Source organism: Pristis pectinata, chromosome 4, assembly GCF_009764475.1.
Source record: "Pristis pectinata isolate sPriPec2 chromosome 4, sPriPec2.1.pri, whole genome shotgun sequence".
Taxonomy (NCBI): Eukaryota; Metazoa; Chordata; class Chondrichthyes; order Rhinopristiformes; family Pristidae; genus Pristis; species Pristis pectinata.
In genome coordinates this window covers 84,070,505-84,098,378 of record NC_067408.1, presented here as the reverse complement: position 1 = coordinate 84,098,378, position 27,874 = coordinate 84,070,505, and the positions used below count along the sequence as shown (strand labels likewise).

At 39.2% G+C, this 27,874-nt stretch overlaps 1 protein-coding gene across 1 annotated transcript in view; it reads left to right on the top strand.

Annotated features, from left to right (window-relative positions):
* gap43 (growth associated protein 43) overlaps positions 1-27,874 on the top strand; it is a 181,372-nt gene that overhangs the window by 72,960 nt on the left and 80,538 nt on the right. The window contains exon 2 of the mRNA XM_052014847.1: positions 1,086-1,683. Within this exon, the coding sequence (XP_051870807.1) occupies positions 1,086-1,683 (598 nt within the window). The remainder of the gene's footprint in view (positions 1-1,085; positions 1,684-27,874) is intronic.

Here is a 27,874-nt window from a genome sequence, read left to right as displayed (position 1 = left end):
GGTCGGGCAGCATCCATGGAGAGAAGTAAACAGTTGACATTTCAGGCCGAGACCTTTCATCAGGACTGGAAAGGAAGAGGGCAGAAACCAGAATAAGGTGGTGCGGGAAGGGGGAGGAGCACACGCAGGTAGGGGACAGGCGAGAGGGGAGAAGGTAGGTGGGTCGGGGAGGGGGGGGAAGATATCATAAGCTGAGAGGTGATTGGTAGCAGAGGCAAAGGGCCCTCTCAGCTTATTACATCTTCTCCCCCTCCCCCACCCAGCTACCTTCCCCCCCCTCACCTGGACTCGCCTATCACCTGAACTCACCTATCCCCTGCCTGTGTGTACTTCTCCCCCTCCCCCCACCTTCTTATTCTGGCTTCTGCCCTCTTCCCTTCCAGTCCTGATGAAGGGTCTGACCCAAAACGTCCACTGTTTATTTCCCTCCATGCATGCTGCCTGACCTGCTGAGTTCCTCCAGCACTTTTTATGAATTGCTCCAGATTCCAACGTCGGCAGGAATTTGTGTGTCTCTGCAGATGCCGGAAGTCTGAAATACAGACCAAAAATGCTGGAAACACTCAGTATCTGTGGAAAGAGAAAATGCACTGTTCTGACAAACTGTTCTGATGGAGGTTCTTGGACCTGAAACGTCAACATTGTTTCTGTCCATAGATGCAGTCTGCCCTGCTGAGTGTTTACAGTATTTTCTGTTGCTGTAAGTTCAGTCTGAAGTAAATGCGTTTCTTGCAGCAAATTTGTCCCCTGATGGTTTCAGCACCTTGCTCAATCCCCAAATTTATACTGCTGCAATTTCACTGATATGAAAACAATGTTGCAGTTTGAAAATACTAATTTGTCTGTAACCCATTTTATCAAGCTGCAAATGCCTCTATTAGCTTATTAACAGTAATTAATATTAAGTTAAACCGCCTCAATAGATTGTAAAACAAATGAACCACGGCCTGAAAACACAGCTACACAAAACCTAAAGCAAAGAAAATCTGTCAGAAAGCAATAGAAGGGGATTATGATAATAGTGTCCTGCAGAATATTTCTATATTTAGCTTAATGACAATGTTTTACTGTGATTTTGATTCTAGGCTGAGAAGAATGATGAGGCTAATGCAAAAGCCGACCAAGAGACTACCAAACCAGAAGACAAGGCCCATAAGGCTGCCACCAAAATCCAGGCCAGCTTCCGTGGACACATAACACGGAAAAAGCTCAAGGGGGAGAAGAAAGGAGAAGCAGCTGCGGCGACGAAAGCAGAAGGTGGAGAGAAAAAGGAAGACGCTAAAGTAACAGAAGCCACCAAGGAGCAAGAGGCAACAGCGACAGAGCCAGCTGCATCTGATTCGAAAGGGAAGACGGAGGAAGCAGAAAAGGCAGCAAGCAATCCTGAAGCAACCCCCTCGGATGCTGAAAAAGCATCAGAGGTAAAGGAAGCTCCTACGGAAGACTTGGAGAAGGCAACGCCAGCTGCAACAGATGAAAAACCTGTGAATGGTGAGAAGAATGCTGAGGAGACAGGAAGTGGTGGTGCAAGTACTGCCGCTGAAAGTACCCCATCTTCAAACGTCACCTCCAGCCAGGAAAAGGAGAAGAAACAAGCAGAGGTGCCTGCCACTGAGGCCAGTGAAGCACCAACAAAGGCCCAAACTGAGACAGCTGCCAGCAGCACAGCACCAGAGAAAACAGGTAAGAAACGTAAGAGTTGTTTTTTTTTAAATAAACCCCTCCCGACAAACTTTTGTTTCTAAAATCTTTAAGAGTCATGGAGAGTTAATTGCAGATTTTTAAGATATTTCCACAGCAGAAATGAAGCAATATTATCCTTTTTTAAAGCTTCTATTGAGAATGTACAATTATAAATGACATAGCAACATTTTAGATTTTATTCCAGAATAAAACACTTTCAAATGATTTTTGTCGTCAATACTGTTAGCATTGCATCAATAATAAATTTTGTTTCAAGGCGATTATTGCAACTCAGCGATTTTGAAATTCAGATGTGAAAACTCATGATTATTAAACATTAACAAAGTTAAAAATTTTCTGTTCAGAGTAAATTGCATAGTATCAATGATCAGCACTTTAATTTCATAAACATATACACTGAACAAGTCGATCCTTTGAGGCAGCATCAGCAGTAGAACTATATATTTAAATATTGTACATGATATACTCCAAAGTACTTTAGCAACATGAGTGCTTTCTGTTAGGGATTCCTAGTTTTGCATGCGTTGTTTTTCTCAGTGAAACCGATCAACTTTGACACGAGTCAAAATATTATCACAAGATTCCCTGGGCAGGTAAAATGCATATTCAGGTAAGACACAATTGTTGGCATGTCACCATCAAGACACCTGGATAACATGAACACAAAATTTTGTGCACTGCTTATGATAGCCTCTAATCTCCTAACAAAACCTCTTGTACTTTAGAACATTGTTCTGATCTGGACATCTTTGTATGAGAATGTGCAAGACTCCAGAAAAATGTGATCTCTGACACTCAGCATACCTCCTAATTCATTTGGCTTTTGCCATTCTTTGGAAACCAACACAACATACCTGCATTCCAGCTGCTGAAGTATGCTTGCAGATGCAGAATTAAACAAGAAAAAAAGGATTAGGATGACCTCAGGATCTCAGTGTCTTCAACCAGTTTGTGTCCTGTGTATGTACCCGTTTGAATAGAATGGAGCAAATCTAATGAAGATAGTACACCACTGTGATTCACCCTGATCAGTAGGTACTCTGTGCAACTTGGTTTCATTTGACTGAAAAACAATCAATATCTATTGATACCAGAAAGGATATATGACTGAGGTCTATAGCTATTTCCTTCTCAAATTAGGTACAATCTGTGGGATTATCTAATTGTCAGTGTATGTTTTGTTTTTCTAAAAGTTCTGGCTTTAGCCATCTTCCCTCCCAAAGAAAATGAATCTTGAGAAGTTCTACAAAAAAAAACATTTTATACAGGATATTCGCTTAAGTTAATAGGCAGACAGTTGCAGAAGAGAAACTCTCAGCATTAGATTTGACAAGGCCTAGTCTGAGGCCAGTTTCCACCTAGTTGCAGGATGAGACTGTCTCTATCAAGATTAAACAATATTTTGCAAGCTGATGCACCGAGCTGGCTGATGTATTCACACATATTTAAAAGTAACTAACTAATTGGCATATTTGAGCCTGTGTGGGGCAGAGAGGGGGGCAGAGAGGGGGGCAGAGAGGGGGGCAGAGCTGAGGTTTTGTAATGCACAATAAAACTTTGCTAAAAGGGAACCTAAATTGTAAGAAAAAAAAACGATGACACACTCAGTGAAGTAATATTTAAGCAATTTCCTACTACAGCAGTCGGCGAGAGGGGTGGGGGTGGGGGTCATTTTAATACCTAATCCTGCCCAGCTGGTTTTCTCAACTGAGTGTAGATAATTGACCACCTGTTTAGTCATAGTTAGCATCAGCTGTCATTGAATAATGTGCGTTTCTCCTTTAATATTTTACAGAACAGCATGAGGCACAAGATAATGCTTCTGAAGCTTTATTTGGTTTTAAGCTCATTATTTATGGCTAAACCAGTGCAATTTTTGTCACTTTGGATTGCACATGTCCTTTGTAATTAGAAAAATATTTCAAAAATAATCTTTCAAATAGTAGGTGGTGAAATTAGTGGATGCACAATACAATAATTAGATATAAACAGTGCAGTAACTCTCTGGCTAAAATCCTGTTCCTTTTCTACCACAACCAGATCCAACATCAGGCCTCTTAGAAAGTCACAACTAATATGCAACAGTATTTAATTGGACAGCATTTGAAATGATATCCTGTGGCATTTATTCTGTGCATGAAGATTGATCAGAAATCCCATGAAACATGTAGAAGCCGATAGTTACATGTGAATATAAAACTTAGCACAAAGCTAATGTCTTGATTCATGTGTCACTTGCCAACTTCCTTAATGTTTTTCTCTTGCTTTTTAAAGTTAGTTGTTCTTTGGAGACTCATGTGGGTTATTGAATCCTATTTGAAGATGTCACTACAGCTAAATTTAATATCCACTGAAAACAAGCACAGCAATGAAACAGTGCTCAGTGATTACGACAAGGTAGCTAGCTGCCAGCATCATGCCTATTCATTCAAATAATTTTAGCATTAATTATGCTGTTCATTGGCTGGTTGCTTTAGCAAGGCTACAATATTGTGAATGGCAAACACCAATTAAAGCCAGCCTGATCTGCTTATATCTAGCTTGCACCAAAATGAAAGCTGTGCACAGGCCAGTGCTGGCATTTGCACAAAGAGTGAATTTGACTCGGGAAACAGTGAAAACTTGCATAATAGATGAGAGAGCGGCTTTGGAGGCTTTCGGAGTTGGATCAGAAGTTATGGTAGAGCAGTTGAAATAGCTGCAAAGAGGGAGAATATTTCTGTATTCACAGGAGCAAGAAGGTTCTCCAGATAAATATTCAGAAGGCTGCAGAAAAGATTGTCATGGAAGACAATGTCAGAAATCAAGTTCTAAAGAAACTATTACAGTGCTGGAATAAGCTTAATTGCCTTACAATGGGGCAAAACCAATGACTACATCCTCAAACGTTACTTCCCACTGACTGCACCACATCCCAATCACCTAGTTCCGCAAACTTTGCCTGATTTGCAAGCTGCTGACTGTGTAGCATGCACTTCTGATGTGTGCCTCAAGCTCATCCTTTCCAGCACGTCAATGAAGGCCAAATCCAGAGGACCCAACCACAATACCTGATGGCTGATATTTCAGCTTCCACTGCGTCACCAACAGCAATGGCCAGCAACTGAGTGCTGCAGTGGGAAGTCAGATTGTTGCCAGCACGGCAGTGGATTGCAGTGTGCAAGATGGCATTTCACAGGAGTTTAATAATCTGTCCTTCAACTAATTACAAGGACTGGCTCTGAGAGATTGTAATGGCTCACTCAAACATGCAGCTTTGCTTATCCTGTCAGATTTCATTTGGCAGCAATAGCTTCCATTGCATGTGCTGCATGTGTATGGGTTGTACCTCCTTTTGTTATCAGCATAAGGTCCCTGTCAATCTCAGCCCACCCCTTGCCATGGAGGCTGACATGCAGTCAACATCGTGGATTGCCAAAAATAAAAAGGCTTCAGATTTGCTGTTGTGGCTCTGGACGTGGATCAGCATGGTTCACTGCCTAACACTGCACAAAAGCCGGACACTGAGCAAGTGGAATCCTTTTTGATTTCAGTGGAGTTGACAAATTACATCCACTAAACCATGTGTATGCAGTGACTGGTACTGTGCACTACGGGGGTGACTGCAATCCCTGAAAAACAAGTGTGCACCCCTGATGGTGTCTGCCAATTAAAATTTTGATATAGTTAGCTCTCTTTGAATGGGGAATCTCAGCCACATCACTATTGCAGCAAATAACTCTGAAGTGGGATGAGCAAGATGTACAAAAAATCATCATCACAGTCACCTTTATGGCACTGGCCACGTGGTTCTGCCCCTTCCAGAGTTCTGGATATAGAAAATGGAAGAATACAGTGAGAACATTATTCCTGAGATACAGTCATCTCAGGCATTGCTTTTGCCGAGGCAAATTGCTCCCCGAATACCCAGGGCAGACATGACCTCTTGCTGTAAATCCTTTTCCTCTCTTTTCCAGCACCTAACCCTCGCTTATTCTCTTAATCATCCTCTATTCAAAAGGGCAGGACTAATGCACCAATGTCTCGGAGCAACATGTTTAAATAGAGGGCTCAAAATCAGCTTCAGCCACACAGCTCACTGTGGATTTATCCATTTTAAAACAAATATACAGTAGATAGCACCAAGCAGTTGCAGAATTGTATTAACAGCCAGAAATTAACTGTCAACTAACCGGTGGATGGACTCTTTAAATAGCATGGATTGGGGTGATGGTAGGTGGTTAAAGAGGGTGAAGGAGGTCTCTTTCTGCTGCTAAACAGATTCAACTAAGTGAGGTTAAAAGGTAACCATTGCTAAACTACATTGATCCCCAGGGTGGCCATGATGACATCAAGTCAACAATGCATGCTAATCGATGACCTGATCAACATGCCCTGCAAATAACTTGCTGATGCACAGTTGCAAGTTGTCATGCTCAAACTTTGCTACACAAATATTTCCAGGCAGTGCACATGCCATTTTGGAAACCTATTGACACTTATGACAATTCAAACAAATTCCTATTCACTTCTGATCCAAATTCCTTTGCACAAATATGTTCTCACCATTGGATTTAAGTGGGACAACCATGTAAAGTAGATCCAAGAGGCTTAACCGATCAGATGGTAAACCCTCCGCCCTTTTGGTCGATACAGCTGGAATTTGAAACCACAATCTGAAATTTATAAATCACGTTCATAGATTTGATTTTACGGTATGCCTGATGCCCATGAAATTTGTAATGACATAACAATAAACAAGTGGGGGAATGGCAGATAGAACATAATGTGGAAGTTGCGATGAACCACAAGCAGCTCGACATCTTGTTGGTGTTGAGCCATATGATCTCCAATTCTTCAGCAAGCTGTAGTACAATAATTTGAAAATCTTTATTTGGTAAAATAGAAAGGTTAAAACATGCATAAGCTTGTACATTTTGTAGTGCTCTATTCCCCAGTAAAACAAGTACTATTTTAAGATAACAGTTTACTATCCTAGATAACAGTTCAGTTACTTTGTTTGTAAAGTTGACAGTGCTTGTATTCTGCATGTGATTTAAGCTCATTTATTCCACTATTGAATAAATCTTGAAGCTTATTTTGGCTTTACATCAGAAATGTACAGTTAAAAGTGCTTCAAAAGGATGACTCTAACCCATTTCCTATTAAATACAACTTAATGTACACTTCTATATGTAATCAGTAATAATAGCAAAATACACAGCAGATGCTGACATTTACTGTACCTGATCTAATATTTTGATTAGGTGATTATGAGAAGTTTCTCTATTCACAAAACTAACAGATTGTTAAAATAGCATCCACAAGAATTTCAAGCTAATAAATTAGAAGCATGTTAATGTCACACAGTTAAATTCAATCCCTCGACATTTTAGTTCATATCTTCTCCAATTGAGATTTATCTGTTATTTTTCTTAGTCCAGTAGAATCATATTAAATTGTAGATGATTTAGGATGGAAAAGGAGAACTCTGAGCAGTTGTTGAAAAAAATCATTCCAGTTGAATTCATTCACAGTTCTTCAAAAACAAACAATCGCAAAGAAACATGACAGAGAATTACTGTTTTACTGAGAGACGTGACTTTTATTTGATCCAACACAATCTTAGTAACATTTCATTTGTATTTAAAATTACAACTCTTCACCTTGGTGGTGAGTTCCACGGTTAGAATAAAAGAGGTTTGTATGTAAATGGAAAGAAAATAAATCTTGCAAACAAATATTTGATATTAATAATTTTTGCAGGATGTTTGTAAATTGCTAAACTCAGACATTTTCTGAAATTTTGCCAATGACATTGCTGAAGAGAAGCCAAGTCCTTTTTCTATCTTAATTATGTGTATTTTTGCCCTTAAACTGCCACCAGTGTGTTCATTCATTTTATGTTAATTAAATTTCATGGCGAGTTATTTGAATATATTGATATTCATGATTTGTTTCTCCTTATGAATATTGGAACCTTGCAAAGAGATAGCATTGAATGTAAAATACTAATAATGATTGAAGTAAAATACTGAGGTTTTAAAGAAGAGAATTAAACAAGAATGTAGATCAGATTAAAATAAAAGGCAGACAAAATTGTGACATGCTCTACCCTGTAAACCTTGGATTGGGCTGGTACTGGACTGCTCAATGTTTTTTTGTGCCTTTTTAAAAAAAAAAATAAGCTGTATTCCCAACAGATTCAAGGGTAAAAAAAAGGTGCAACAGAACTACGAAAAGACAAATGCATTTCCTATGTTTGAAAAGGGAGGTAGAACCCACCCAAGGAACTAGATACTGATTAGTTGAACTTCAGTTACAGGAAAGATAGAAAATCTTCATTAAAAATGAGTTATTAAAACAAGATAATATTTAAAAAATGATACAGATTTCTAGAAGTAAGATCATGCTTGTCTAACTTTACTGAATTCTTTAAAATTAAAGATAGGGAAATTAAGTTCATTCCAGCAAAAAGCACTGTATTTGTTTTTGAATGATTCTGAATGCAATGTCCATTGAATGTGATTTTTGGTGAGTAAGTTACTTCAGAGAGAAGAAAGTGATATAAAACCTGGAAGTGATTTAGCTCAATTTGAAACTGGGATGTTAAACAGAATAAATCAAACTTCAAATGCATGATGTGTAAATTAACTACAATGGATTGGAAATAACACTCAAAATTATGACAAAGCACTCAAGCAATGGCTAACACTAATATATAATAGAACTAATATATCGTTTTCAAATCATATTTCCCATATTGCCTTAATGGTGAAGGAGGCCATTCAGTCCATCGTCTGTACTATCTCTCAGTATAATCTATCAATCCATTCCCACTTATTTGCTTATAACCTATTCTCTCACATGCCCATCAACTGAACCCTGATTCTCCTACCAAAGACCTACACACGAAGTAATCTGCAGCAGTCAATTTACCTACCAACCCGCATGTCTTTGGGATGTGGGGGGGGGGGGGGGGAAACAGAACCCCTGGATGAAACCCACATGATCACAGGAGAACAGGCAAATTCCACACAGACAACCCAAGGATGAAGGCTGTAGCTGTGATGCAACTACGCACAGCAGCAGCCAATCTGCTGTGCCACTGTGCTGCCCCTTTAAGACAAAAAAAACTAGTCCGGCTGTGAATAGCAAAAAAATTTAAAGAAAGAACTAGATTAAAAGAAAAGATTCAGAATGTTGCTTAAAAAAAAAGCAGGAAGCCTGAGGATCAAAGAAAATTCAGAATCCAGAAAGGAGGACAAAGATATTTATAAAGGAAAGTAGAATATGAGAGAAGGTTAGCAAAAAACAGACTCATAAAGGTTCCATAGGTGTGCAAGAGGGAAGAGATTAGCTGAAATTAATGAGAGCCACTTACAGACTGTGTAGGAAAAATTATATTGGAGAATAAGGAAATAGCAAGGATATTATTTTGTCTGTCTTTATGGAAGAGGGGACAGAAACCTGGGAAATAATGGAGAATTACAGGTCTACAATGAAGTGAAAGGAATTAGCATTAGTGAAAAATTAATACTGGAGAATCTACTGGAATTGAGGACCTGCATTCTAGGGTTTTGAAAAAGGTGGCAATGGGATTGCTGATTTTCCAAAAATCCATAGATTCTAATACTGTTTCCCCAGACTAATAGTGGAGTTGCATTTGCTAATCTTTAAAGTAAAGAATTGAGAAAACAAACAGCTTTCTGCCAGTTTAGCCTGGCATTAATAGCTGTAGGAATTTATTATTAAGGTAGTAATACAATACTGAGAAAATAGTAATAGGATTGAACAGAAACAACCCAGATTGATGAAGAGCAAATAACATTTGAAAAATCTGTCGGAGATTTTTAAGATGCAAGTTGCAGAATTCATCATGGCCATCATGGTTGATGTGGTTAGTTTGAATTTACCAAACAAAATTAGAGGTTAGAGTATTAGCAGCGATAGACCGTCTCGGCACGAGGAATGGTTAATCATGTCCGGGAAGGCATGAATGGTTGTGATAGCCCTGATGAAGGGTCTCAGCCCAAAACATCTACTGTTTATTTCCTGCCAAAGATGCTATCTGATCTGTTGAGTTCCTCCAGCATTTTCTGTGTGTTGCTCCAGATTTCCAGCATCTATAGTCTCTCTTGCATCTCCTGTGTGCATTCTACTAACTGTAATTTCATCTATATGTTTGAGGTACCTCGGAACAATTTTCTACTTAAAAAGGTGAACGTTCTCAAGTCCAAATATATATGGAAACTCCACCTCTAATAACCATTAAACACTAGAAAATTAACAAAGCACAAAAAAAAAAATTGGCTTCAAGATTTAGTTTTTGAAAAGCCTATCATGACAGTTGTTACTTGAAGTAGGACTGTTCCTGGAATAGCAGAGCACCTTGTCTCAAAACTAATTAAGGCTTTCCCCGAGATAATCAGAGTGTGTAATTACCTCCTGAAGCATATATTTAAGTACTTGATTTGCAGAGTGGGCCTGGGTACAATACCCAATTGTCTGGAGTGAGAATTGACATGAGATTTCCCAGAGTTTTTTTTGTATTAACTGAGGTAGATGACACCTGAGAGTTTTACATCTTCCTGTACATCTAAGGGTAATGATGGAACAGGTCTGATGGAACAGCGTTGCGATGCACAAGTCCCTGGACAACAGGAGCAAAAGTGTACCCATCAGGCTGTACTTGGAACCAACGTACGTGGGAATTAGAATTGGAATTGGTTTATTATTGTCACATGTACCAAGGTACAGTGAAAAACTTGTCTTGCATACAGTTCATACAGATCAATTCATTACATGGTGCATTGAGGTAGTACAAGGTAAGACAATAACAGAATGCAGCTACAGCTACAGAGAACGTGCAGTGCAGGTAGACAATAAGGTGCAAGGTCATAACAAGATAGATTGAGAGTCCATTTTATCATATTAGTGAACCATTCAACGGTCTCATAACAGAGGGATAGAAACTGTCCTTGAGCCTGGTGGTAAATGCTTTCAGGTTTTTGTATCTTCTGCCGAATGGTGGGGGGAGAAGAAAGAATGTCCCCAGGGTGGGTGGGGTCTTTGATTATGCTGGCTGCTTTACCGAGGCAGTGAGAGGTATAGACAGAGTCCATGGAGGAGAGGCAGCTTTCCATGACACAAAGTGTCACTATGTGCTTAAATTCTACCTGCATCTGGAGTTGTGAAGAATAGGCCTGGCCCCATTGCAGAGTAATGTCCCAGTCAGATGGACATTGCTGCACTACCTCTCCTTCATGGAACACATCTTTCAGAAAAACACCTTGGACCACAAGAACATCAAGCAGTGGTCAGCATGGAATGTCCTGCAGGCGTGACAGGACAAAGACCAGATGGATCCTGTAGCATGATTCCCTCAGCAGACTCTCCAAATCATCTGGCAGAACGCCTCATCGCCAGAAGTCACTAACATGCACCAAGACTTCACTTGGCTGGCAGTGACAGCGGCCCTCCCTATCAGATCCTTCCTCTACGGTCAGAATCTACATCCCGACATGTGCTGCCCTTGAGACAGCTGTGATGAGGATGACACGGTCACCCACCTCTTTGTGGGCTGTGTATTTACGAAGACGATCTGGAGAAGGACACAAGGTGCCTTGTCATGGTTCATCCCAAGCAGCTTCATAACGTGCTGTTCCCAGGGACACATACTGAGACAGACATCAAGTTGTGCTGGAAGATCATCAACTTGATGAAAAACACTCTTTAGTCTGTCAGAAACTTGTTGGTCTTCCAGTACTACAAGATATCTGTAAGGGAGTGCTGCCAACTGGCTGCAGGACTACGTGCTGAGGGACGCACTGAAGCTCTGTGCAACTAACGCCGAGACTTTGTGGGGAAGGACTGCAAACTGGGATCCTTCTGCCACTAGACATTGAGGGGCTAAGTCCAGTGTAGAAGCCTCTCAAACACTTGAAGGGCTTGTATCATCCCAGGAGGTCACGAGTGGCAATGGTGTTATGTACACAGAATGCGAACACTGTCAATGCGTGGAAGCGATAACACTGAATGTGTAGACTGAGTGAATGCAAAGAGAGCCATAAACTGTGTTTTTGTATTTGTATATACTTTTTATGAATAATGTTTATTTTGGGGGGAAAATTTCTACTATTTTAGTACTGTTATTTTTTTTTAAAAACCAATCTTCTCAATAATTCTCTACGGTCTCATCTATCCGAATATGGAAGTATGTGGAAATGGAAATGTAAACATTCACAGTTCAATTCATGCTAACCAATCCACACTGATGTTTATTCTCTGCCCAAGCCAAAGTTCCCACAGTCTCCGATCCCACTTCCTTCAAGCCCTTATCCTATGTTTAAATACTGTCTTTACGATTCATATTAACTCATAATGTAACCTATGTGTAAATCTGATTTTCCTCGTCTCTGACACATTTCACGTGTTCACTTTGATAACAGTGCAATATATTTGAGTGTTTGAGTGTAGTTTATACAAAACTGGTTCACTGTCCATAACCAAACCTGGTTGGAGCATATGAAGTACTGTTGAATGTTAGTCTCCTCTGTGAAAGCTACTCCAGGTTCATTACCACCCCCACCAACTGATACCTCACCCCAGCACTAACAAGCACTAGCCACCGGTCCCATTTTACTGCCAGTCATTGAACTTCACTTAGAGATACAGCACAAAAACAGGCCCTTTGGTTCACCGATTCTGTGCTGACTATTAGCCACTCATTTACATCAATCCTACATTAATCACTTTTTATTTTATTCTCCCCACATACTCATCATATCCACAACCACCTCCTTCCCACCCTCTCCCCAGATTCCAGCACTAACCTACACACTTAGGGCAACTTACAGTTGCCAATTAATCTACCAACCCAGGCGTCTTTGGGATGCAGGAGGAAAATGGAGCACACAGAGGAAACCCACGTGGTCACAGGGAGAACATGCAAACTGTACACAGCCAGCACCCTAGGGTAGGATTGAACCCAGGTCTGCAACACTGCGAGGCATCAGCTTCACTAGCTATGTCACTTTGCTGCCCTTCTTGACCACCATGTCACCAGGTTGAGTAAACATCATTTCTCTGTCATCAAGAACTGCCTTTTTAAAAGGCCGTAATATCCTTTTATCAGCCATTGCTTTCTTTCAAACTATACTCCATTTCCACATCACTATGTTTTCCAGAGCCCTTGTAAATGTTGCAGTCTCCCAAAACAGTGTACATCCTGTAGGTCATGGTTTGAAATTCCAATTCTGTTTCAGCTCCCCTAACAAACATGAGAAGGCATGAATGAAAATCACAAACAAATCACTTAACTCTTTTCACTAACTGCTGACATGAGGTCAGCTGTCACACTTAAACTGAGCTCTCTCATGGATAACCAACACTTCTAACTAATTCACTGCATGTGTGTTGTTCTGGATGTATTGCAATTTTCTCCAGGTAAACACTGCCAAACAAATGTCTTCAGACTCTGCCACAACTCTGGGTCCATGTCAACAATTCCATCTATTCTCTTCAGGCCCAAGAAAATCCAACTGTTTGCAGGGTAAAAACATCCACAGGAGGAGAGAAATGCAAGGTCCCTAAGGAATGTTGATGAACAGAGGGTCCTTGGAGTTCAAGTCTATAGTTTCCCAAATATAGTTCCACAGATAGCCAGGGTGGTGAAGAAAGCCTGTGGCATGTTTGCCTTCAGAGGTCAGGGCACAGAATAAAAAAAGTTGTAACTTCACAAAACACTAGTTAGACTGCACCTGGAGTTCTGTATGCAGTTCTGATCATCTCACTATAGGAAGGATGTGGTTGCTCTTGAGAGAATGTAGAGGAGATACATCAGGATGTGGCTGGGATTGGAGCACTTTAATTATGGAGAAAGATTGGATAGGGTGGGCTTGACTTCCCTGGAGAGAAGGAGACAGAGGATTGACCTGACAGAAGTATATAAAATTATCAGAGGTATAGATGGGGTTGATAGTCAGAATCTTTTAACCATGGTGGGCATATCAAAAGCAACAGAGCATAGGTTTAAGGTGAGAAGGAGGAGTTTTAAAGGAGATTTGAGGGCAAAGTCTTTTTTTATATATACAGAGTGGTTGATGTCTGGAACTCCCTGCCGGAGCAGATAAGTGGAATCAGATATAATAACTACGTTTAAGAGACAGGCACTTTAATAAGCAAAGCACGGAGGATACAAACCTATTGCAGCGCAAATGGGATTAGTGCAAATAGGCAAAAAGTTCAGCGTGGATGTGGTGGGTGCTGAAGGGCTTATTTCTGTACTGTACATCTATGACTCTACATTTAAAGAATGTGACTCGACTATGACTGCCAACCCAATTGACATCAATGATGTCATATCTAAATCTTATTGCCCTAAGAATTGAGTGACTGAAAATAAAAGCTGACAAAATTTGTTGTTTCTTTTGTATGAGCCTTGTCCTTCCCCGAATCTATTGATGGCCTCAGATGTTAAATAACAGCAGTGGCTCACTTTGTCATCGCCAATAAAATGGGTTGACATGAGAGAAAAGTGTCCTGTACAAATGCATCCCAGTTTATAACATGGAATTCAATGGGAAAAGATTATGAAAAGAAAAAAAAAATCACAATACAGGTGGTTTAATAGAAACATGTCCCCTCTGTGATGCAGGGTTCACCTGTATTTGCTGGGTTATGGGCATAATGCCATCGGTGGCAGTGGTGGCCAGGATTATTTTGTCCAACTATGTGTGTAGCTTTGACTATTTGACAACCATGAGTCATCAACAACAAACACTCTTAGATGGCTTGTACTGATATAGCTACATAAACCATTTTGTAAAATACAAATATGGGTCAACATAATTGCCTTATCCATATCAATCAACTGCCCCTTTTAGAAAGGAAATCTAGTTCAGTAAATAACAATGAACATTTCTCCAACACTTATTTGCTCATACAAAATGACCTGTTAAGTTATTTATTTCCATCCATGCAGACCCAGGAATTTGCCAAAATTGTCTGAAATTTTCCCATGTAATGGTAAATTTCTTGGAACACCTCTAAGTAACTTGCCTTACAAAGCACACATTTCAGTCTTAGAATATTCTCTTGGTCATGCCATCGGCTTTCATCTGTTTTGTCAATAAATTATTTGACAGAGAAAACTTGAAGTGTTAAGTAATATATCAGTGCTTTCTTTCTAATAATAATTAAGAGATTGTTAATTTGTTACGGAAGGAGAATTCACACCTCATCGTTATATGACTTTTGGTCACAACACAATTTTTAAATCACATTATTACATGTATTTCAGCATTTTTTAAAAATAGCATTCCTGCTTTAATTCCCTTCTTGCATTTCTTCCCACCAGTCTTCTGGAAGCACCTGACAGGCAGAGTGCAGTGCCATGTAACTGCAACTCACTCACACCTCAGCTAAGTGGCCATGTGTGGGTTTTGATGTTAAATTGCAATTGATTATTCAATTGCAAAGACATCACAACAGATCCTAATGTTGCTCTCAGAAGACATCCAAACTTGCTTTTGACTGCTGAGCTCACTCTGTGGAAATTTCTTCCTAATCCACCCCACCGCACTTCCCTTCTTGAAGATTCTACTTAAAATTCAAGTTACTGAGGCAAGTTTGTAACTTTGGCTCAGCATTATTTCTGCTCTGCACACTTATGCGAAATGACTTGCGGCTATGTTCCACATTAAGATTCTACAGACAAATAAAGTTAGGAAGAGAATGGAGCCATAAAGTGAGGGACAGGATAAAATGACAGACAGGCACAGCAAAATGATGGACAAAATATTATCTTGCTTCATTATTTACCAAGAGATGGATCAGCTGGGTGTGACAGGAAGAGATCAGAAGAGATGATTAAAACAAAGGAGAAATATTAAATAAACTAATTAAGATTAAAACCATCAATTAAACCACTTGACCATACAAATTACATCCATCAATTTAAAATAATCCAGAGGGGACACTAGGGAGACCATAACCATTATTCACAAGAAAATGGTGTGCTCAGGGCTGATACTAGCTAACATAATAGCTTAACATTTAAGAATCAATGTGGACCATGAACTGGGATCATAGACAACTCAACTTAACAGTAATGGTTGAAAAAAATTATGGAATCCATTCTTACAAACAAAACAATTAAACATCTGGAAACCAGATGTACTTTGAATAGTCAACATAGATTTCAAAAGGGCAAGTCTTTCCTGACCAACTTCAATTCTTGGAAGTGGTACAATGTGGGCAGACAAAAATTATGGAGTAGATGTAATTTACATAGATTTCTTAAAGATCTTTGATAAGGTGCCACCTAACAGAGTAATGAATAAAGCAAGAACATTCATAGTCAAGAGATAAATTACAGAATCAACAGCTTTAAGACAGGAACCGGATAGCAAGGGTAAAGATAAGTTATTCTGAGTGGCAGAAGCTGGACCATGAAGTGCCAAGGATTAGTGGTGGAACCACTGGTCACAATTTATATTAATGATTTAGACTGTAGAATAAAAACACACCACAATTTTCCATGACAAAGCTGGGTGAAAGTAGACAATAGAGAATACCGAAGAGCACAGTGACAAATTACAGGAAGATGCTAATAAACTTGTATTACTGACACATAATTGGAACATTGATTTCCACACAGATGACCTGTGAGGGATAATACTTCATTAAGAAAAATAAGGGAATTCATGCTAAATGGTAAAAAATTAAAGAGGTACAGTTACAGTTGTTAAATTACTACCCAAGGCAGCACGGTCTGGACCAAAAATCAAGAGATATGAATTTAAATTCCTATCTATCTTGGTGGGATTTAAAGTTACTGAAATAAATCTAGAATTTAAAGGAAAAGTAATCTTAATATAACTGTAACCATGAAGTTACTAGATTGCTGTAAAAATCCACATGGGTCACTAATGTCTGACATGGAAGAAAGTGTGCCATGTTTTAAAAATAGATTGCTAGATTTTTAAGATGTTAAGTAAATCAAGGGAAATGGGATTAGAGCAGGAAAGAGCTGCTTAAGTAAAAGATCAGTCATGATCTTATTGAATGTTGGAGCAGGCACAAGAGGCCAACTGCTCTAGTCCTGCTTCTACTTTTAATGTTCCAGGTATGACATATACATCATTCCAAACCCACCAATGTGATGAAGTATAACTGCTTCCTCAGCTCAGGAGCAATCAGGGATGAACAATAAATGCTGGCATTGCCAATGGAGTCCACATCTGGTGTATGAATAATAAAACTAGTGTTTACCATTTGAATGAGGTCTAAAATTACTCCCCAAACCACACCATGTTGATGGAAACCCATAATGTGGCAATACTGTGAGCAGCCAACTGATTATCAAATCATCTTTAACCAAATTGAGTAAATGGTGACTCAGAAAATTTCTATTTCATTTTCAGCAATTACTAGAACTGGAAGCCGGAATGGTTTATGTAACCTGCTGGCTATGATCGAATACCCATGTTGATGATGTCTTGAAGATAATTTAAACTTTTTTTTGTTCATTCATAGGATATGGATGTCATTGGCTAGGTCAGTACTTATTAATCATTCCTAGTGTTTTTTTCCCCAAGAAATATATTTTATTTATAAACTTTGCAAATATCTAATACAAAAGTATTCATCAGTCACTATTCACAGTACAAGTTACACCACTCCATTGATGTACAAGATTCACATGATATTACTGTGCCATCATTTTTTTTTCCCAAGATACATTCTATGCATGGAATTTCAATGGGTTCTAGCCCCTCAGTGTGAAATACTAGGAGGGCTTTAAACTTGTCCATTCCAAGTTACCTAATTGCCCAGATACGAGTGGCCTGCCGGGCCGCTTTAGAAGGCAGTTAAATACCTGCAATATTGCTGCGTATTGGGGTCACATGTAGACCAGAATGGACTTAATTACTTTTATCACTTTCGTGGTTGCCATAATGAGATTCACACTTGCACAGACAAATCGCTAGTCTAGGCCTCTGGATACAAGTTCAATAACTCTGCTACTTACCCCATCCACACTATTCAATCTGACAACCGCAAATGTTCACGACATAGTTAATTTGCTAAAATACTTAAGTATTTGGGTGCCAAACTATCCTCTAAACATCCATTGAGGAGGGCAAGAAGCACACTCTTTATGAGCCTGAGGAGCAATATTGGTTTCAGCTAAAGCAGGCAGCACCAGTGCAGATATCTCCTAGGAAAGCAGTCTGCATCCATCTCACCTCCTTTGAAGTTACAACAAACCAAATAAGATTTTAAATCTCTATTTAAGAGGAGTCAGGTGGAGGAGGATTAATTCTCCCAAGCATGCATTTAAAGAATGTAAACTGCTGCAAAACACCTCAGAGCTTCCTTCCCCAGCTGTTTGCTAACCCCTGATGATAATCTCCACTTTTGTTCCCAGTTGGTACCTCTATTTTTACCCCCATTATTTTGCCAATCTTGTCTACCGTTGATCTGATTGGTCTTTCTATCTATCATGCTTCAGCCATCTTTGAGGAGATTGAATCCACCTTTCTGGATGCCCTATTTCACAACTTACATGGGGGGTAATACCACAAGTACACTAATGTGGTGGTCAAGTTACAGGAGAAGCAGCCATTGGCCTGGAACATTGACGTGGATACATGCGTTTGAACTCCACCACAGAAACTTGAAGATTTAAATTCCATAAGTGGATTAAATAATTCTGTAATTTAAATAAGTTATTCTGAGGAACAGTAACCATGACATCACTGGATTGCAGAAAAACTCACCTAGTTCATCCAATGTCCTTCAGGGAAAGAAATTTGACACTTTTATCTCGTCTAGTATGTCTGTGACTTCAAACTCATCAGCGAAGTTGATTCTTCTCTGCCTCCTCAGTTCAGATGCAAATAGGAACAATCAATGCATCCCATGACTGAATACATTTTAAAACAACATTGGAACAAAAATAGGTGGCTCACGAGCCTGATAAGCAATGTTGCCTTCATCTCCAGAAATGCAATTTTATGATTGCAAAAATCCTGTTTTTGTAACAGAAACATTCAGCAGATTTATACAATGTGGCATTTTCCAGTTCATGGCACAGGCTTTGAATGAGGATTTCCAAAGACTGAAAACTCAGTTGAAAAATCTTTTTTAGCAACTTGCTTTATTAAAATTGTTTCCTGCTGGTTTCAACAACCTTGTATGGCCCCTAACTGCAATGAAATCCTCAGCTGTTTTACACTCCTGGTGCAAAGTTGTGCATTCATTGATTATATGTCCAGCCAGCATAAATTACATCATAAATTGAGGCAGCATCTGAACTGTTTTTTCCCCCCCACAGGTAGAGATAAAAGACTCAAATTGTGAACAGCCTCAGATAATGCTTCAACTTGCCATATCTACCCATGCTGACCTACATTGGCTTCCAGATAAGGAGTTCCTTGTTTTGAAAAATTCTCATTCTTGTCTTTAATACCACCCCTCTCCACCCACGGCTTTGCCCTCCTCATTTCAGTAATTGCCTTCGGCCCTACAACCCAGGGATATCTGTGCTCCCGTAATTCTGGCCCCTTGAGTATCACTGATTTTAAAACTCCCCATTATTGATGGCTATCCTTCCACTGTTAAGACCCCCTAAGCTTGAGAAATTCTACCTCATTATCTCCTCTCCCTCCTTTCAGGTGCTGCTTAAGCCCTCCCTTTGATCAAGTTATTGATCATGTGCCCTTTTATAGCATTTGATAGTGAGCCATAGATATTTGGTAAGGATTGTGTGAACCGTCTTGGGACGTTTTGTGAAGCTAAAGGCATTATATCGCAGGCAAGTTGTCGATACCTCCGAAAACAACAAAATGAATATGATAATGACCCAAGAATACATTTCACACAGACCTTCAAGGTTTTATTGTTTTAGAAAGAGCAAAGATGGTGGATTTCATTCTGTGGTACTGTGCTTTATCCATGGATTCACTGAGTGAAATGCCAACCAGAAAAGACATAGATAAAGTAAATGAAAGTTTGTTCAATATATGTGATGCATTACAGCCTTTGGTATAAATCCAGTGAAAATGGGGATATTCTTTGGCCATTTTTACCGATTTATGATCTTGATAAAAATGAACAAACATATGCATTAAATACTTAGTCTGCAATTATTTGGCACTTGGAAAAAATGTCATGACAAATGAAAATGATTTGCTTAATTTGAATGAAAATGGAATCCTTCCAAAATCCAAGCTATTACATTTCCTTTAGAAACAATTTTAACGTGAACTGTCTGATGGAAACTTAGGTGGCGATATAAAATTAACCAAATTACCCACTACCTTGGACAACCAGGTACACACAAGTTCATCTTTATCTATTCAAAGCCTGTACGGTCCTCATGCAAACAAATCGCAATGGTGCCATTCGGATGGAACTGCAACTTTTGCTTGGTAGCTTGAACAGAAAATGGTAATCAGCTCTCTGCTGAGCTAATCCAGTGGTTCAGAGAATCAGTGTCAGTCGAGGTCAGACAGGTGCAAAGTGATCCTCCTTGCCCACATGGAAAGTTTAAACCTGCCCGCCACAATTTCAGTGTTTCCCCATTTACAGGATCTTGAAGCAACCACAGTTAGCCTGCTTCATCACTGAGCCACTGCTGGCGGGTTGGGTGATTTTTTCCCCACCTTCCCACTGTTGGGAAATCTGCTGAGGGACTTTAAGGCACTGGCGTTAATCACTTGCCTGAACAATTCTATTTGCCCAGCCACAGAAACTTACTTTGTTAATTTATTATATTGTAGAGACTTCAGAGGAACCTCTGCCTGTAGGAATTGGAAGGGAAAGGGCCGAGCTCAGAAAACAAGTGACTTGAAAATAAAGCAAATAGCTCAGTGATCAAGTGAGCAAAAGAGGTCTATAGTGGAAGGAGATTTTTGCATTGATATGGAACAAGAATAGTATGTGGCAGTACAAATACAAGAGAGATTCAGCAAACACAGGGGGAAGAGGGGGAGACGAGACGAAGTTGGTTTCTGTGCCAGTGATTACTAACACAACACTCTCAGTAGCTTAGAAGATTCCACAAATCCAAATGTCAATAAAAAGCACTGAAGATGTGTTCTTCCTTTAAGAGAACCAATCTGATCTTAGTGTAGATAAAATAAAATGAATGCGGCTCTCTGTCATGTGTATGTGACAGTCTTGTCCCTGAGAATTATGTTCCCTGCCCACTGGAGCCCCACATTAGAGCAAATGGTGTTTATCAATTCAAAAGTAAAGAGTTAATCTGAAGACTTCATGATAGATCTGCATTTAGTGGGTTAAGTGCTGTACCAGTGTTACCAGATCCTAATGCATGGGACTGATACAGCTGCTCACAGCACCATGGAGTCACAGAGTTAGCAGCCACTGTGCTGCTGGCATTCCAAATGCTGGCATTGAATTCATTGACTATCCTGCTATGTGATACTTCTACACATCAGAAACAAATAAGAAGTGGACTATGTGAATTTGTGAACAAAAGATTTGCCACCTGTCGCTTTGTGCCTCTTAGTAAGGTCACTGCACAGCTAACCTTTCCTCTGCCCATCTCATTAAAAGCAATGGGATTGCTGTGCATCCTTTTACCTAATCACACTTTTCCCTAATCACACTTTTCCCTCTCCTCCATTTGACACCTTATTCAAGTATCTCCTCATGTTATCTTTCTCGACTCCTTTAAAATCTATTGTCACCCACACTCCCAAGTTCTTCTTCAAAATGTCCTCTCTCTTTTGTTCCCTCAATGTCTATACTGAGTCACTCCTTAATGATTTTAATCTCCATTTCAGCAACTGTTGAACTTTACCTTCTGCCCTACTTGTTAAACCTGTTGTTCCATCTAAACTCTTAGTCTCGAATATACCTCCCCTTATTTTGCCCATGAGAACTACTTCATTTGTGAGCAGTGCCCCATGACATCAATCCTCTTATAAAACATTAAGAACATCATTCTTCTATCACTCTGAACCACTGCAGCTTCTGACATTTTCATAGTATACAGCTGCTACTTACAAGAAAAATATCATGATTTCATTTCCGCATTTATATGAAAATAAAATTACCAACTTCTAAAATTTATACTGTCCTACATTAAGGTTGTTCATAATTACCTTCACAAAGATAACATTGTTGTAATTACTCCATGTATCATTCAGGTGCGGGAATGTCTGTCACTAATCAGTTTGCAAGAAAGGTGCAAATAAGGAATAATTATCTTTAGAATAATTAGCACATTTCAGTTTAACAGAAGTAAAGTGTTCCTTAACTTCTAGGCAGTTTAATTTAATAAGCTTACTCTAATATTAGGCAATATTGAACAGTTTTACAGTTATCCAAGACAAACATCTGGCACATATCGCGATCCAGCGCAGCTGCCTAATATGTCTATTAAGCATCATCCATATGCTTTTCAGGAAATATCATGCCTATTTTCAGAAAATAGACTGAGAGGAACAGACTTGAGATACTCAAGTCAAATTGTAATGAAAGGAAAAACCCCAAGATCCAGTACTTGGGAGATTTTCTATTATATTCGATTCCTGCAGCATGCAACACTGAAGCAGCCTATTGGCTATTATTTTCAAAAATCTATTCTGTTGAACCTGGGATATATTTACCATCACATCACAAATGATGGAACATTTGTGAATGAGTTCTGTGGATAATACATCCCCCATGGTGGAAAACATGATTAGTTACTTCCACTGCCTGAAAAGGGTACATTGAAAAGAATTCCCTCCAGTCAGATGAGCCATGGAAATTGGGATATGGTTGAGGTCAGGGTGGCATCCATGAACAGCAAGATGGAGTGCAGTTAGAAGAGTAAAAGCTCATCTTTAGCCTGGAGCTTAAATGCAGCATGTCGCAGTGATGTAGACAGAAATCCATTTACTTTTGCCCATCTCCTCTTCCGTCATCTCATCCTTCTGTTGAGGAGATTTTAATCCAGAGTTAAGTTTCCTAATGCCACTTTCCACCTGAAGCCGACTTGGATGTCATGGAAAGTGAAGGGCAGGAATGAGAATGGAAAATGGCTGTAAACCATTGGTGGAAATGGAAGAAGTGATGCTGAGCAAAGTGACTGAAATCTGAACAACAGTAGGCTGGAGGGGGTTGGTGGTTATTGGTTAGTGGAGGGAGAAGTGGATGCTTGTAAGTATTGGATTCAATGTCATCTGCGTGGACTGAGGAGTCATCTGACAGTTTTGTCTGCTTTTGTAAAGCCTGCAGAATTTTTACTATCTCGTTGACTCATCGTGTGATTCACCTGACTAAAGTATCACACACACTTGGTAAAAACAAAACTTTTCTCCCCCCCCCCCCATAGTAAATAGCTCTGAGTGCTAAACTAGGCAGCAAGAGGTTACTAATTCGACAATGGAATAGACAAAAATGTGGCAAATGGTAATTCAAAGCCAGGTGGGAAATGCTGGGAGAAAAGAGAATTAATTATATTTTGCATGAAGGATTATTGATTGGTGTGAAAGACCAGAAGGATTTAGTGCTCAGGTTCACAACCATAATGAGATTAAAGTGAAGTAATGGAATCCACAGCTTTTGACAAGAGGTAGGTATTATGCTGAAATAGTGAATTCAGACCAAGCCTTAAATAAAAACTTCACATATATATGATAGACAGTATTGGGATCAACACAATTGAAGCATGTTTAAGCAAGAGGGTACATTGCAGATGTGTATAACACTGTTTAGTTTAAGGAAATATATGGATAGAGGAGAATATATTGGCACTACTTTAATCGTAATGGAGGAGATTTGAAAAAGGTTATTTAAAAGGTGCTAAAAACGATGAAGGGTTGGTACAGAGTAGATAGTAACAGACTATTATTCCATTGATTGAGGTAAATAAGGTTGGAAACTGATTGATGCCAGGGAAGGTAAGATGGTTACACTCTGCACCTATGACTGTTTTGATCGTGGGTCTGTCACAACGGAATTCACCAGTCCGGAGGCTGTGGTCATATCGCAGCCTCAGTCAGGTGACCTGTATTGAGTGCAGCGCTGTGAAAACTTCAGAACGATGTGACCTAATTTCCAAGGCAACACTCTACTGAAACACTGCATGTGGAATAACGTTAAATGGATATTTGAAGTGGAAATCATGTTTGTAGCACAAGCATGGTTTGTGACTGGAGTAGCTCAATTTGACTCAGAGGTTATCATAATTGCATTCCCCTTCAGAGAGAACCAACTTTTCATACATGTATGAATTTCTAGACCATAATGAAGATTCTTAGAAACAAGCTTACATGTAAAAGATTTAGAACAGAGGGGGAAAGAAAACTTCTTACAAAGCAAGCTGTGATGCTGTGAATTGCACTGCTGGAGTTGATGACTGAATCAGACCATTTCACAAATTAAAATAACTTGGGTATTTGGAAAAAAAAAGGGAATAAAATGACATGGGAACAAAATAAACACATAGGAGAAGGATTACTGCAGTCAAGGAAAACACCAAGAATGGCTGCTTAACCATATAGCCTGCTTCCATAGTGACATATCCACATAATTCTCTGCAAGTCTATGAGAAGAATATATGGCCCAGATCACTTGTTGCTTCGAGCACTACCTTACAGGAGACAGTACACATTTGCTGGGCACCTGCAGCGGTGAATTCCTTTTAAGGTAGTCCAACAGTATAATGGTGTTTCGTGAGAGGAAATATATGGATGGAGGAGGAAATATTGGCACTACTTTAATCAGAACGGAGGAGATTCACAATCATCTTTTTCAAATCTCCTCCATTCTGATTAAAGTAGTGTCAATATTTCCTCCTCCATCCATATATTTCATTGTGCTAAACAGCATTATACTCAATCTTCAATGTACCCTCTCTTGCTTTAACGTGCTTCAATTGTGTAGAGCCCAATAATGCATAACATAATATGTGGAGGTTTTTTTTAAGATGATATGAATTCACTATTTCAGCACAACACCTGTACTCTATTTTGCCAAATGCTGTGGATTAGTTAACATGGAGTGATTTTTTTTTGAGGAAATAATGAGGGTCAATGTGGGCAGTGGATCTGATGTGGCAGATAGATCTTAACAAGGCGTTTAATGAAGTGCCACATTGGCAGTTTGATCATGAAAATAATAAAAAAAGCCCATGGGATCCAAAAGAAAGTGACATTGGATTAAAATGTTGCTTAATAGGACAAAGGAAAGGATAATGATTGATGGGAGTTTTCATGCCCAGAAACTTGTGCGCAGTGAGATTCCGGGGGACTGAAGTCCAGGGTCAATGATTAAGAAGCTTGCCCATAATATTTAAATTGATAGTTTGGCTGATAGCAAAAAGGGAAGTTGTAGCTTGCAGGAAATCATCAAAAGAATGGTTAGGTACACACATTGAATTCACTACAGAGAAGTGTGTGGTAATGCATTTAGAAAGGGCAAATAAGAAAGAATAAACTCTAATAAATGGCAGGACTGGAAGGAGTGGGAAATGCATCTCCTCAGATCTCTGAAGAAGTTAAGAGGACATAGAGGATACTTGCCTTTATCCACCAAAACAGAGCATACAAAAATCAAGGAGATGAAAATCAGGGAACCCATCCTGGTGAGAACAATATCAAACATGAGTTACCCCACAAATAGAGTACTGGATATCACACTACAGGGAAGATCTGATTGCGTGGTAGAAGGTGCAGAGATTTTCCAGAGTTAGGGAATTGTTGTTCAGGAAAGTAGGACCAGGCTGAGGTTGTTTTCAAAGGGGATATTTAATTAACATGCATAAAGCTGGGAGGACAAAACCAGGTGAACAAGAAAGATCTATTTCCTTTAGCAGATAGGATTAGAGGGGAATTGAAAAAATAGATTTTCACTCAAAGTGTAGTGAGGGCGTGGAACTTGCTCATGAAAAGAAGGTGGATGCAGAAATCCTCAGCACAGTTAAAAGGTCTATTAGAGAACCATAACTTACAAAGTTACAAACCAAGAAGTGGGAAGTTAGAATAACCTAACTAGTTCAATCTTTGGCCAGTTTGGACACAATGCGCCAAATGTGCCACAAGCTCTCACAATTCTATGATTAATAATCAAAGCACGTTATCTCCGTAGTCTTCCAGGACATCAGACACTTTCATGTTGTGTAAACATTGCCCAGAATAATCAGAAGACCACTGAAATGTCAAAGCAACACTTCCAATTATAAACTGGCTAAGCTGTCAAGAATTTTGTATGCATCATGCTGAATAGGTTTATTCTTCAAAGAGATATCATATTGAATTGGATACTGAGAGTAGCAAGGTGAATAAAATGATGAGCAGAAGAAATGTAGAAAAGGTAGAACATGGTCCTGGCCATGAAGGTTGGAAAGTTCTCATGCAGGGCCTCGTGCCATAACTTGAAAATATAGTTGCTATGGTAACGTTGCCATGTTCCCATATCCCCCCTCGGACATAGACCATCCAACCTACCTGAATCCTTTCAGGTAATCCATAGCTATCACACTACTCTCTGCACCCACACATTTGGTGCAATATTATTTTCAATGTCACATGGTGCAAGTGAAAATGTAGTTTTTACTTTCGCAGTACATCCTGTTGACGTGTAATGAATATTGCAAGTTCTTGGAAGGTGTACTTTATTCTGGACTGCATGTAAATTTTAACCATAATACTAGCTACAAGGACACAGGAGCTTCAAGGTTAGGTACCATAGTCTAACAGCAAGATACTAATACAGGACAAGTACTTGTAGTATGTACATATCATTGTGTTCTATATCACACGACTTGTTTACAAACTATACAAACATCACAAATATACCCTCAGTTCTAGCTGTATGCTGCTTCAGAGTTCAACCCAATAGCAAAACATACAATTAAGAAGCTGCAGATGAGTGGGGTTAGGGAAATATATTTGGCACTATGTACTGTTTGTTCAGCGAGTTCATAACCAACAACTTACTGGTTCAAAGCCCACCTTCAATTATTAAGAATGGTTGTCACTTGAAAGAAGAGGTAGAGTTCTTGTGGTAATGACAGAGGCACAGGGTAAAGATCCTGTCATAATTCTCTGGTCTTTATACATACATGGAAAATCAGCCTAATGAATGATAGATTTCTCATCCAAATCTAAGGTTCAAAGAAAATAATGAGGATAGCATCTAACTCCATACTACTAGAGGATTTCTCATGTTATTTTAATTTACTGTTGATTAAAATTATGCAAAAGAGTTGTCATGGTAACCAGAGACTAGTGAAGTCATCAGATGAACAGGCTCCATTTTAAGCTTACTTCTTATGTAACAAGCCTCAGATGCAGAGCATGCATTTGTTCCAGAAAATGGTAAATTTTAAGATGTAGTTTCCTGTTTTAATCTTGTCAGTTGGACTGGGATATTGTTGTTGGTAAATCACCACTTAACTCAGCATAAATTTAAATGGGCATTCCTTCCTTCCCTGTTACTGTGGCAAGTGGAGGAAAAATGATACATTCATTAATCCATGGATGCTGCTCCTGCATGATTAAAAATCTCTTCACAGGAATACATGCTAGGGGAAGCACTGAAGCTTGGTGCAGCCAGTGTAAATGCTTTGTGGGGAAGTACTGCAGTCTAAGGTCCTTCTGACACTGGACATTGAGAGGCTAAGCCTTGTGTTGAAGACTCTCAAAGACTTGTAGTTTGTATCACCCCAAGAGGCCACGCAAGTGGAATGGTGCTTGTACGTACCGACTGAATGACACTATTAATGTAAAGAGGGCCATGCACCTTTTTGCATTTCTTGTATATATATTTTTGTGAATAATGTTTATTTTTGAAATAAAAAAATCAAAGTCTTTTCACTATTTTCAGTCAGTCAACATAGCAGTCAGTTATAGCATGGTATAGGTGCATAACAGCGCAGGAAATAACCTTACAAGATACATTTCTGTAACATATCTTTCATCCCAATTTTAGAATGGCTCTATATCGCCCTTTCCATGTACTATATACCAACAATGATGGTTGCTTGTACATGCAATCTCTTCCTCTTCTATATTGTGGGTTGCCTGTCATTAATTTGCGTATTGGTGACTTGATCGCTCTGTAGGCTTATGCATTTTTAAAAAAAAACAGATCATAGAAATCTTGCAAAAGTAGAAAATTGCTGTGCAAGACTTCCACTTTGTCATTAGATATTAAAGACTAC